The sequence below is a fragment of the Syngnathus acus genome, chromosome 8, assembly GCF_901709675.1.
Source record: "Syngnathus acus chromosome 8, fSynAcu1.2, whole genome shotgun sequence".
NCBI classification, from domain to species: Eukaryota; Metazoa; Chordata; class Actinopteri; order Syngnathiformes; family Syngnathidae; genus Syngnathus; species Syngnathus acus.
The window spans coordinates 8,200,996-8,212,744 of NC_051093.1; the positions used below are offsets into that span (position 1 = coordinate 8,200,996).

Consider the following 11,749-nt stretch of genomic DNA (forward strand, 5'->3'; position numbering starts at 1 on the left):
GAATGAGAAAATAAAGGGCAAAAAGACGTTTATTGTGGATGTTTACTATAGAAACAAATTTAAAACTCCAAAAAAGAAAAGAATATAACCGAGCTACAGTTAGTTAGTTGAAGCAAAATATACAAACCAGGTGTGAAACGCTAATACATAAACAGGATTTAACTACTTGGAACAATAATTTCAATGTTGATATTTGATGTCGGAGTTGTCAGTCCTTTTCTGGTGACGGCTGTCCGTTGATTTGACCAAACTCCCAGCGTTGCCAGAGATTAGACCTCTGATTTCCAGCTCTGTGTACACTCGGCACCTGTGGTGATGATTCAAGTGGTTCAAATGACTTTTTTCACCCCTAAACTACTACACGGAGCAAAAACAAATACTGTAGTATTAGCTAATCCTTATAATCCGATGTGAGTGTTGGCATTGCAGGACAACAAACTAATCCAGAGAGTCACAGCCTGGTATTTGTAACTATTATTGTCCTTCTTACAATGATTATGTGTGGCCTCACCCTAAATTTGATCGTATCCTTAAAATGAAAAAATAAATTAGATAAATAAATAATGCATAATGTGATTCATCTTACCTGTGTATGTTCAAATTTAAGTTGCTCTTTCTTGCTGGGTGGTGGCCAGACTCGTTCCAGTTTACCCCGAGACCGTTGCTTTCCACCTAAAGACATGTAAAAAGGGAAATGACAATTACCGTAATTTTCGGACTATAAGTCGCACCGGAGTATAAGTCGCACCAGCCATAAAATGCCCAAAAAAGTGAAAAAAACATATATATGTATATAAGTCGCTCCTGAGTATAAGTCGCCCCCCCCACCCAAACTATGAAAAAAACCGCGACTTATAGTCCGAAAATTACGGTAAATGATTCTTTTTCTGTCAGTCTCAGAGACATTGCATTACTGTCACATGTTACTTGCTTAGCCATTTTAACCTTGATTCAACCCCACACAGTAGGCGACTAGACTCAGAAGCTAAAAATACGTACAACACACTCCCCGGACTGATTTAGCAATCCTGTTGTGTCTCTGAGCTCCCCTACAGGGCACCCGCAACACACACTACAATTAGGCTGATGAACTCGAAATAGTCTCATGGAATTTATTTCAGGGCAAAGTTCTGGTTGAAATAAAAATGTCCCTATTTTTTTAAAATGGAATACAATTTGTAATTTTAGTCATGACACAAAGTCGACTACATTAAATGATGTAGAGGGCCGTATTTGGCCCCCCGGGCCTTGAGTTTGACACCTATGGACTAACCGCTTGTGACGGGGTCAGCACAGTCCGATCCTATTCCCTGAATAACACGCAGTGATGGGAACAGAGAAGGTCATGTATCAAAGTGCCAGACGGGCTATAAGGTCAAGATGTGTTAAGAAATGAAGCTCAAAGTGGCACCTTAATGCTTCGTTAGATAATCGTAGAAATCTGAACAATACAAAAAAAAGAATCATCTTGCCATGAAAATTAATGGATCTTCCTGCTCGACAAACTCACCTGCTATGACAGTCGAAGTACGTTTCGGCTTGTCACCTTCCTCTGTACGATGTTGCTTCTCTCCATACAAGGAATCTCGTTGTTTCCGAAGTTCGTCTTCTCTTGCTTCAGCTTCCCGGATGTCCTCCTCAACCTTTGGCTTTAGAGCCGATGCTGGACGCAACTTGAAGAAAGGATTTTGTTGGAGCACGGGAGCTTCCCGTCCAGTCCCTTCAGATCTGTCATTTTCTACCACGGAGACATCTGAACTGATGGAGTCCGAACTTCGGCAAAGACGTACATTTGGGTATGGCGATAATCGGGTCCGATCTCGAGATCCCGCACTCGGAATCTTGGAGCCCAGGTTTTCGGAACTTTTCTTCTTTTCCGAGAGCGAAAACATATCCAAGCTAAGCGTACGTTCGAGAACCGTAGGAGAATCGTGATTTGTCAATGATGTTGAAGCAGCTTTTCGTAATCTGGTTGGACCGTGTGTGTTATCCTGCTGGAAATCTTCAAACAGCAATTTTGTCTTTTGATGGGCCTCTTTTCTACCAAACTCTGAGACCTCCTCCTGTCCAGTTCCAAGTCTTCTCGGACTCTCCTGACTCGGCACCTTCAACTGCCATTCATCGTCCTGATCTTGACAGATTTTGGTGGGTGCTACTTTGAACACGATATTTGTTTTAAAGGGGATTTCCAGTACATCCGGATCATCCGCCAGGTTCAGAATCCCCCCAGACCTCTGCGAGTTTTGTTTCCCTTGGGCATCCTCATGGATTTGCTTTTCCGTGGACGTTTCCGTGACGGAGAAACGGTGCCGGGCGGATCGAAGGGTACTTGAAGTGGAAATGGTTTCATTGGAACTGATTGGAGACTCACAACTGAGACTTGGGGTATCATCAGAACAATTTGCTTCTCTTGTGGGAGTACCAAAGTGCTCAAGTATCTTCTCTTGGGTTTCTCCTCTCTCAGTTCCTTCAGTCTTTTCTCTTTCCAACAGGCTTGTCTTTGTCCTGATGGTGTGAAATCTGATCTGGTCTTTTTGGTCTTGGCCTGTCTGGTCCCCTCCAATTTCCGCTTCAGCCAAAAACTTCTCCTCATGTTCCATCTCATGGCGAACCTCTTGGGACATATCTGCCTCCTGTCGTTGCTGCACTAGTTGCAAACGCTGAAGAAGTCTTTCGCCTTGAAGAATATCTGAAGCTATTCTCCCAAATTCATCTCTAGGCTCATACTTGGCCTCTTCATTCTGTTTCTTTTCTGTCTTTAAATCACCGAGTGCTCCAGCAATCATGTTTTCCTCGTTTTGGAAGATTTTTCTAATCTTGTCGCCTTTTCTGTCCTCCATAGTTAAATCTTCTTGTTGTTGGATTTCATCTCTTACCTTGTCCACAGTGTCTGAAGATGCTAGCTTCGGAAATTCGTCTTTTGTTCCTCTTAATGGACCCCTGGGTATTTGGTCCTCAGCATTTCGAGTAAGGTCTTTCAACTCCTCAAGAATCCGTGGCGTACCTGCTGACACTTCCTCAGTGTCCCTGTGTGTTTCCATTGACTGCCTTTCACTATGATGCCAGTGTAATCTGATGGGATTAGCTTCAGCCTCAGTGTCGTCACCTGCCTCAAACACAAGGGTCACACTGGAATTACTTGCGGCTAGGTCTTCGTACCTCCCTCCCGGCAATGGTGGCCCCATGTTTGAAAGGGATTGTTGGAGTGGGATGAATTTATAATCTGCACCGTCAATGTTTATTGCATCATTTTGAGTCGAGTCAGTTGGGGGAGGGTCATTGGGGTCATTTAAGGTTTTCTCTCCAGGAGGACTAATGTTTGCTGTTTCTTTATTGTCTGCCACCATCTTGGAATCCATCTTCCACAGGTTATCGTCATTCTGAGAGGTCATTGATGTGTTTGTTTCCATGGCGACAAGCTTTTGAAAAACTCAAGGATCTTCTTGGGGTTAGAGATATGTGGAAAAAACTTTATTAGTACAATTTAAAAAACAAAATGTAGCAACTTAATAATAATTTGCATTGCTGTTTCAATGTTCGCATACATATTTAAAAAAATTCAATTCTTTTTCTTTTAATCTGAGTCTATATTTACACCTGTATTGAGAAGCTTTATATTTGCGTTGAGGATTATCAACTCCAGCAACAGGACATTAAATGAGCTTAACCTGTGTATCCCATATTCCGATAGTATTTTATTAAACTATAGATTTTCCTCTAGACTTCATTTTTATACCACTAAACATGCTGTGTCAGCATCCTGTGATCTGACCCGATATTATGAAACAATATTTTAAATTTTGATAGCACTACAATCGTCAGGTTGCTGCCATTCTAAATTTATACAAAAGTAAGAATAGGTTATTTTGCATTGAAGGAAAACTCACCTTCTAGTGGCACTGCCGTCATCTAGCACCAACCTCAAGGGAAATGTGAATGATCCAGATGATAATGCAGGGGATCTTCTTAGCATGTTCTAATCAAGTGAGTCACGCACGATGCCGAAACAATCTCTCTCCAAGAGGCAGGACAGATTATATATATTTTTTTATGTTCTCTACTTTTACAATATTTGTGTTTATCTACCATAGATAAATGCAAATATACACAAATGGGTACAATAAAGAAAACCTGAACAAGAAATAATAGTATTTCACATAACTAATATATTTGCAGTACAAATAACTGTCAAATCCGTGTTTCCTTTTTTTCCTCCTTGCTCCACAACGGAAAACATTTCTTTGCTTACGAAGAATTGAGGACTTTGCAACATATGTTGATTTGTCTGCCTTTCTCCTCTAGGGGGCGAAAGTGCTTTTTATAGAGAGCTCCTTGCAGCATTAGAACGCTCAGAGTCAGATGGAGGGAACAGATGGGCAGAAAAGTCCATTGAATGTCAATTGAGATAACAGGAAAAAAAATACGTGTGATCAAATGAGCTCACGTCTTACATGACGGAGCAACACTGACAGCTCTTGTGCTTGGAGGGGCCTTTTCGCCCTTCAACGTTGGGTGAAGATGATTCCTTCGTAGCATTATCTTCCTGGATTTGAGACCTTTGATCTTTTTCCTTCAGGGGAACGTCCTGATACATTTCATTTTCTTTTCCCGTCTCCTTATCGGTAACACTGTGTTCTTCTCCGTCCTCCGCGATGATCACTCTCTCAGCTATGAGCATGTCCGGGTTTTCTTGGGTTGTGGTTGAATCGGTGTAGCCCAGGAACACAAGGGTGACTGGACTTTCCTCCAAGTCGCAATCCTCCATGGTCACCTCGTTTCCTGTTGCGTCGCTAACCACCATCACATTTGGATTTTCCTCAAATGTCATACTTGGACCGCTGACCTCTGTTGTCATTTTATCTTCAGGCCTTTGAGGACTGTCGAACTTCACGCGCTTCTCTTTTGACTCTTGATTGACAGGCACCTGTATTTGTTTGACTGGAATCCCGTTGGCTTCTGCATTCGTGACAGTGACTTCATCTAGCATCACTTGCATCCCAACACCGTCGACAATACTCAAAATCTGCCCGAGCTCTTCGGTTGAGGGATTACAGCCTGACCCACCGACAGCATGGATGCTTTTCCGACCGTCGTCAAAGACGGCGCTGGTTAGTGGACCACTGGCTGGTGTAGACATGGGGGACACAGATTTAACAACTGTGGCTCCTGTCTTGGGGTCCCGTTCCACTTGGACTGTTAGCATTCCCAAAACTGCAATACCAGAGAGAAAGATTGTATTGCGCAATTGTATAATCAAAAGTGGTAGAATAAGTGGGGGAAAAAAAATAATACTAATTTGCATGCTTCTTTGGGCTGGGTGTGATTAAAAGGTTAAGGTGTCCTAGTTCACAGAGCTTTTGTGTAATGGTGGCTGTCACAATATTCAGTACAGTGTAGAACACTATGCAAAAAGTAGTTGTTTATTCTTTAAAGCACCACATCAGAACACCAAAACAATGAATAAAGCAGCTAAAAGTAGGCCAAATATAACAGCGCCATTGGTCCGACCATTTTCTTCATTCTCATTAAGTCGTACCCTGAAGGCTTCTCTTTAAAAGCATTAAATATAGGAAACATGGTTGAATTATAATAACATATATCTTTTTTCTATTTTGCTACAATTGAGGATGAATCAAGTCATCATCTCCAGCATGTTGAATCATTTTAAATAAATAAGTAATCTCCAGCATGTTGAATAATTTTAAATAAATAAATAAATAGTCTTACCTGAGCGGCCAGCCTCGCCACTTTCTCGAAATGTCCTTTGTGCCATGTGTAGGTATGACTTCTTTGTATACTGAAACCAAGAAGACATTCTTTATCATTTAGACCCATTAAAAGTGTGAATTTTATTTCTTTAGTATAGACTCCCATATTATTTTCCAATACATAATTCATAATTTCATCATTAAAATGAAGTATAAAATGTTTTGGGATTTGGGGCTCGAAGCAAATCCACTAATGAAATTCTTAAATGGCCTACTGCCACGCAGAGGGAGAATATATAAGTGATCCCACCCCAATTGAAATCCAACTGCTTCTTAGCTGTGACTCCATTCTGTCACCTTCATTTAAATTTACATTCATCAGGGAAAGTTATGGGAAACTATTATCAGCCAGGAAATAATAGTAGCACGGCTATTTATGAAGAGTCACGGAGGATTGACTTTTTTTTTTTTTGCCCGTACAAAAACAAAAAAGAGTGTTTCATTTTTAAAACTCAACAAATACTGTAAATACATCTAAGCCATCAGCTATGTGCACATGTAGCACATTAGTGCGACATGCCATCAACTAAATATAACTTGGGACTAAACAGGGGTCTTAATGGAGTTCCAAAAGCCCCACCCAGGACACTTGAGTAAGGTGTTGACTAACAGGCAAGCTTGGTGAAAGTTTTCAGATATGACATGGCATGTGGAGGGTGGGATGCAACTTTATCTGGAATCATGTGAAGATGAGGAAAAACAAACTTGAAATCCAATACCACATCAATACAATTACTACAGCATTAATTCAGTGTATTGACTGTATATTCAAAATACAAATGACAGGTATTCCAAAATCCTGCCAATTTATCCAGCTTGTAAAATAAAATGACTTTAGTGGCCATAATATTACATTCCACAAAATATCTTTGGAATCTGCTGAGGTGTGTCACTGAGAAAACTTTGCAGTTCGAATTCGAACTGTCCTAAATTACTTTTGGGATGAACATCACATCTCCAACAAGAAGCAATGACAGTTACATGTACTTGCAAACATCATTTTAGACCTTACTTCAATATATTACACACACTAAGAATGACTTGACATTTGATCAAAACTATTTCAAGTCAATTTACATACTTTTTATGCAAACTTATGACTTACCCATCAGCAAATCTTCCAAGTGGCTACTCAGAAGAAAAATATGTAAGATCCCACAAGTTGAATGTATCTATGAGACGGTTGTCATGATGGCCGTTGAGTCTTACTACGGGACCACCCCTTGACGACTTCTTTTGCACGAGGTGAAGCCGAAGGGGGTTGGGGGGATATTTTTACGAGACACAAACTGACGGGCAGATATAGCTGGCACAGTGCAGGGATGCCGATGGAAATAGTTCAATGACATAGCATGCATGCTGACACTCTATCTGCACTGATAAGATAAACTGTAAACATGCTGCATTTTTTATTTTTTTCTTCCCCCCCAAAGTGACTCACTGCTGTTTGGACTTTTACCATGGCTAGTTTTACATCAAGAAGTCAAGCAGGGTCCAAGCAGGCCCTGAAAACCTTTCACAGAGCACTGATTATTAAACTTCATCTTGGCATATTCACTTGAGGCAGCACGGATCAAATGAGTCCAGTCGATTGAAGTGACATCCCAAAATGTTTGTACGCTCCACTTCTTTTGACATGAGGTGAAATTTGACATTGGGTGAGGCATACTCAAGTCGACTTCAAAGATGGAAAAGGGAGCTTTGTGAGGATGTTATTCACTTTTTTTCTTCATTATATTTCAGTGTTCTTGACTGTCGGAGAAGCTCAGCGCTAAATATGATGGAACTTTTGCTACCGCTTTGAGTACTGTAGAGGGCTCAGCGATTTGTTTACGGAGTGATACTGCAGGGGCATTCTATTGTTAGTTTGTTGGCAGGCAGCAGAAGAACAAACAGCCGCATCTTGTGGCTCGTGGTTGTTTTGTCGGTATGAATTGATTTAGGAAATTTATAGCTCAGCACATGTCTTTGCAAAGAAAATGTTTATATCAGCATCTTTCTGGTCTAATTCATTTGGAAATATTACCAAATTAATTATTCATATTCATTATTTAGGTGGTCAGTGAGCTGACAATATTTTGGTTTTCAAATTGTATGTCTTTTGAAGTTTCTGACTTTATAGGAAAAATTGATTTTGCAACACTACCTTATGATAGAGAATTAAAAAAACACACAAAAATAGCTAATAATTAAGTTGTACGTCCATTTTCTTAAAAGAAACAACCTTATTTTATTCCTTATTATTATCATTTTTATTTTTCTATTATTTATTTTCTTATATCTTATTTTAAACCTCATTTTACTGGGTTTAAAAATGTTGTTTCTGTGCTTCTGGTGTGAAGCTGTAGATAGAAACACAGTACATTCCTTACATGTATAACTTGCACCCTGAACCTCCTTCATGCTGTCATCCAGGCAATAAAATGTCGGCCCACTTTAGCTGCACCTGTTTTCACAGTGGTGGCCCCGAACTTTGTCAGATGTTTTCAGGCTGTAGACGTGGACTTGCCAGGTATGAATAGCGAAGCATGAAAACGATTTCTACTTCATTAGTTCATTTCAATGTAAAAAAAAAAAAAGAGACAAGATGTCCACGTTAAACAATTTTTCCCATTTCCATGAGAAAGAACAGAATTAATTGCATAAAAAAAAAAAATACATGAAGGACGACATTGGAAATGCTTGTGATGTACCACTGGGATTCTTTACTGTTTGAAAATGATGAATACACTTATTAAGAAGGTCACTGACAACCCAGAAGGGAACTGCTATCTTCCCATTGCAGCCACTGCCACACATACATACCAACACACACACACACACACACACACACTTATATACTACCCCAGAGTGAATGCGATTATGATACAGTATGCCGCCTGGGGCTTAATGAGATGAGAAATGTTGATGTTCTTTTCGCACATCCCTATTCCTATAATGCCTGTAGAAGCAGGCTTAAATGAAGGATGTTAGAAAAACCATCATGGACGTGCGACTCGGAGACACGTTTCTAGATAAATGGCCTGCTGTGAAAAAGAGCACTTGAAGTAATTCTACTAAATTGAATTTCATTGGGATTTACTTTCCATGATGAGGACGCCCACGTTACATTATTACTGGAAGTTGATGTTTTTTTCTTCTTCATCCTGCAGCACACAGATTGTGAGGCACAGTTTGTGCGCGTTTGTGTGTCTGTGCCAAGGCCTGTGTAACTTTATCATTGAGTCAAATCAGCATCAAATGTTGGCTGCTGCAGATGGCTGCTATGTGCTTCCTCGCCTCGTTTGTCACAGCAGCTCTGTCAAACACTTGTTAATTAGAAGGAGGCGATGACTCGCTAAGTCTTTAACTCTTTCAAGCTTCTCTTTTAATATTTTGATTATTTATTGTAAGACTCCTATATGGCTCCTCTCCAGGTGCTGTAGCTTTATCACAGTGTAGGCACTGATTGCATATTTAATATTTGAGCGAGTGGACAATGTATCCATAAATGTGGATTTACGGGCCCCACATTGGCTATGTTGTTGCGAGACTCACTCTCATAAACGCTCGTCTTACCCTCGGACGGAGTAATGAATCTGTACTTTGTAGCTTCATACATTATGCAGAGGGAAATCAAATATAAATAAAATAAAATAGCTTGGATCATTGTCACAGCCTCATTTCAGAAAAATACCCCTCCCAACATATTTAGCTACTCTTTGTGAATCTCGTAATGACCCTAAATTTCTACTCGCGCCATTTCCGTTCGGCCCCGTGGCGTTTACTTTTCTCTGGCCAGATTGAGTCATCATTACGCTTTGCCGTCTTGGGCCTATTTTTAACCACTTGAACTTTAACAGGGACAATGGTGTCCACAACGTTTGGATCAAACAGAGGTCAACAAATAACCAACATTAAGACATGAGGCCTTTTCAAACCTAATCATCGCTATAAACAGTATACCTGCGCTGTCATTAAGTATAGGTGTCAAACCTAAGGCCCGCGGGCCAGATACGGCCCACCAAATCATTTTATGTGGCCCGCAATTTTGCATCAACTTTGTGTCATGACTAAAATTACAAATTGTCTTCACTTTTTTAAAAAGAGATATAGCTAGCAATTTTTTTTTCCATGCAGGTTTGTTAATCGTCACAATCATCCATCAAATTGAGCCTCACTGTCACAAGCCCAAATGTTCCTATGAAGTTGAATCTATTAACATTTCATTATCAAGTGAGTGCTGCTCCGCACTCATGTTCGCTGCTTCGGGACCCCATCTGGTGTGTTCACAATAACATGCATCATTTCCCTCCGCCTGAAGGCTTTATTGCAGGCCGACACGAGCGAGGAGAAACTTCACTGGATCCCTGTGTAAATGGTGAAGTGATATTTGCAAACTGTGGCTCAGGAAAAAAAATCATATGAGATGGAATTCATTTTCCAATCACTGTGAAAGAGAGGTGCACCTGCTCCACATCCCTTTTTCCCCCCATTTTGACATTTGGACTAGCTCACCCACATCTGTCTTGGGGACATTTCATCACTGCATGCACACATAAAAAAACTGCGGGAAACCAGATTGGAATAGCATTTTATCTAGTTTTTTTTTTTTTTTAAATGACTAAAGTATTTAGTTAAATTTACAGTAATTTACACAGACAAACAATAAAATATAAATACTGAATACAAATAAATAGTCCCGCTATGATGCATCAATAACTATTCAACCGATAATAAATAGTAAAATATGCACAAAACTAGATTGAAAAACACGTTGCCGGCTGTTCACGAACAAAAAAACCACCCTTTTTGTGGCAAAGAAATCAAATGCAAATAATTCATGAAAAGAAATCTATGCACATGATTTATAATAGACTCAAGGTTGACTGGGATGGGTCCGAAAAACAGACAAAGGATTGTGTAGGAATGTCTTTCTTTTGTTGTGAAGCTGATTAATGAATTGGTGTTGCAGACCACAGCTGGAACCTTCTGGCTAGGAACGATTGAAGGTGGAGGTGGTGTGTGTGTGTGTGTGTGTGTGGGGGGGTTATGTGATGGGCTTCAAATTGCAAATTACAATTGGGCGCTGATGTGGTCTCTTGGGATTGCTCACGTATGTTCTCTCCCCTAAGGAATGTTTTTGTGTAGTTTTAAGTTTGCTGGCTTTGTGGAATTTTTTATTTTATTTTTTTAGTTCATGCTTCCACATTTAAATTAAAATGGTGAATGCCCAAGTGTAAATTTCGGATTGTTGTCTCTACTGTCGATTTATCATGTCGACCCAAATCTTGCACGAGTGCCCATCTAATGTTGCGCTGACACTAAATCGATGATGTGAATAATTTAAACGAGACATGTTCAGTGGTGGTAATTTTGCCGTGAATGCTTTTATTTGTGCATACATTGCATTTAACTGACTCTTATTGGATTTGTGGTTGTGCACAGATGAGCACGTCTCTTCATATTCATTCCAGTCGGTTTATTTATTTTTGTTTACTTTTTATTACTGCATTCAAAACTTTCATTTCTAAGATATAATATATAATATATCATATTCCCATCTCTGGCTTTTCACATCACACCCATTGCCATCCTATAAGAATAATGTAAGGATCCAAGTGGGGGGATGGATCGAGGAATACAGCAGAATAAATGACCTGAAGAAGAGGGGACCCATGGGACAGCCATCCTAGATGCAGTAAACTACACATCAGGCAGATTTTTCATTTCCACGATGCTGCAGTCATATATCTCATCTACCTTCATGACAAAGTGACCCATATTAGCCAACCAACACTACCCACTCCGCAGTGGAGGAGGGGAAGTCATTTAACCGTAATGGCCAAAACCAGTAAATCAATCGGTAATTTTACAATTCCTACAGAACACCGGTATTGAATGTTGTAGCAGTACATTTGACTAACTTTCAATGCAGGCAGCAACGATTCAAATCACATTCAGCATCATCAGGCCCCATTTATTGTCTTTTTTTGTTGAGT

General features: G+C 40.0%; 2 protein-coding genes across 2 annotated transcripts; both read right to left on the reverse strand.

Annotated features, from left to right (window-relative positions):
• Positions 1–7: 7 nt before the first annotated feature.
• Positions 8–3,655, reverse strand: LOC119126258. The gene is made up of 3 exons (XM_037257407.1): positions 1,511–3,655; positions 587–672; positions 8–307 (listed from the first exon to the last, which is right to left on the reverse strand). Exons 1-3 carry the CDS (start codon positions 3,408–3,410, stop codon positions 209–211), a joined length of 2,085 nt encoding a protein of 694 aa, XP_037113302.1. The 5' UTR covers positions 3,411–3,655; the 3' UTR covers positions 8–208.
• A 364-nt stretch (positions 3,656–4,019) lies between these two features.
• Positions 4,020–7,022, reverse strand: LOC119126237 (paralemmin-2-like). The gene is made up of 3 exons (XM_037257379.1): positions 6,874–7,022; positions 5,728–5,797; positions 4,020–5,211 (listed from the first exon to the last, which is right to left on the reverse strand). The coding sequence occupies exons 2-3, from the start codon at positions 5,771–5,773 to the stop codon at positions 4,448–4,450; spliced, it is 810 nt and encodes a 269-aa protein (XP_037113274.1). The 5' UTR covers positions 5,774–5,797; positions 6,874–7,022; the 3' UTR covers positions 4,020–4,447.
• Between the last annotated feature and the right edge of the window lie 4,727 nt (positions 7,023–11,749).

Excerpts from the sequence above, each read along its gene's own strand:
- LOC119126258 (XM_037257407.1), bottom strand. The coding sequence starts at position 3,410 with ATGGAAACAAACACATCAATGACCTCTCAGAATGACGATAACCTGTGG. Across the intron at positions 673-1,510 it reads TACTTCGACTGTCATAGCAG|GTGGAAAGCAACGGTCTCGG; the intron begins GTGAGTTTGTCG and ends ACATGTCTTTAG. Across the intron at positions 308-586 it reads TTAAATTTGAACATACACAG|GTGCCGAGTGTACACAGAGC; the intron begins GTAAGATGAATC and ends TCATCACCACAG.
- LOC119126237 (XM_037257379.1), bottom strand. The coding sequence starts at position 5,773 with ATGGCACAAAGGACATTTCGAGAAAGTGGCGAGGCTGGCCGCTCAG. Across the intron at positions 5,212-5,727 it reads TGGCGAGGCTGGCCGCTCAG|TTTTGGGAATGCTAACAGTC; the intron begins GTAAGACTATTT and ends CTGGTATTGCAG.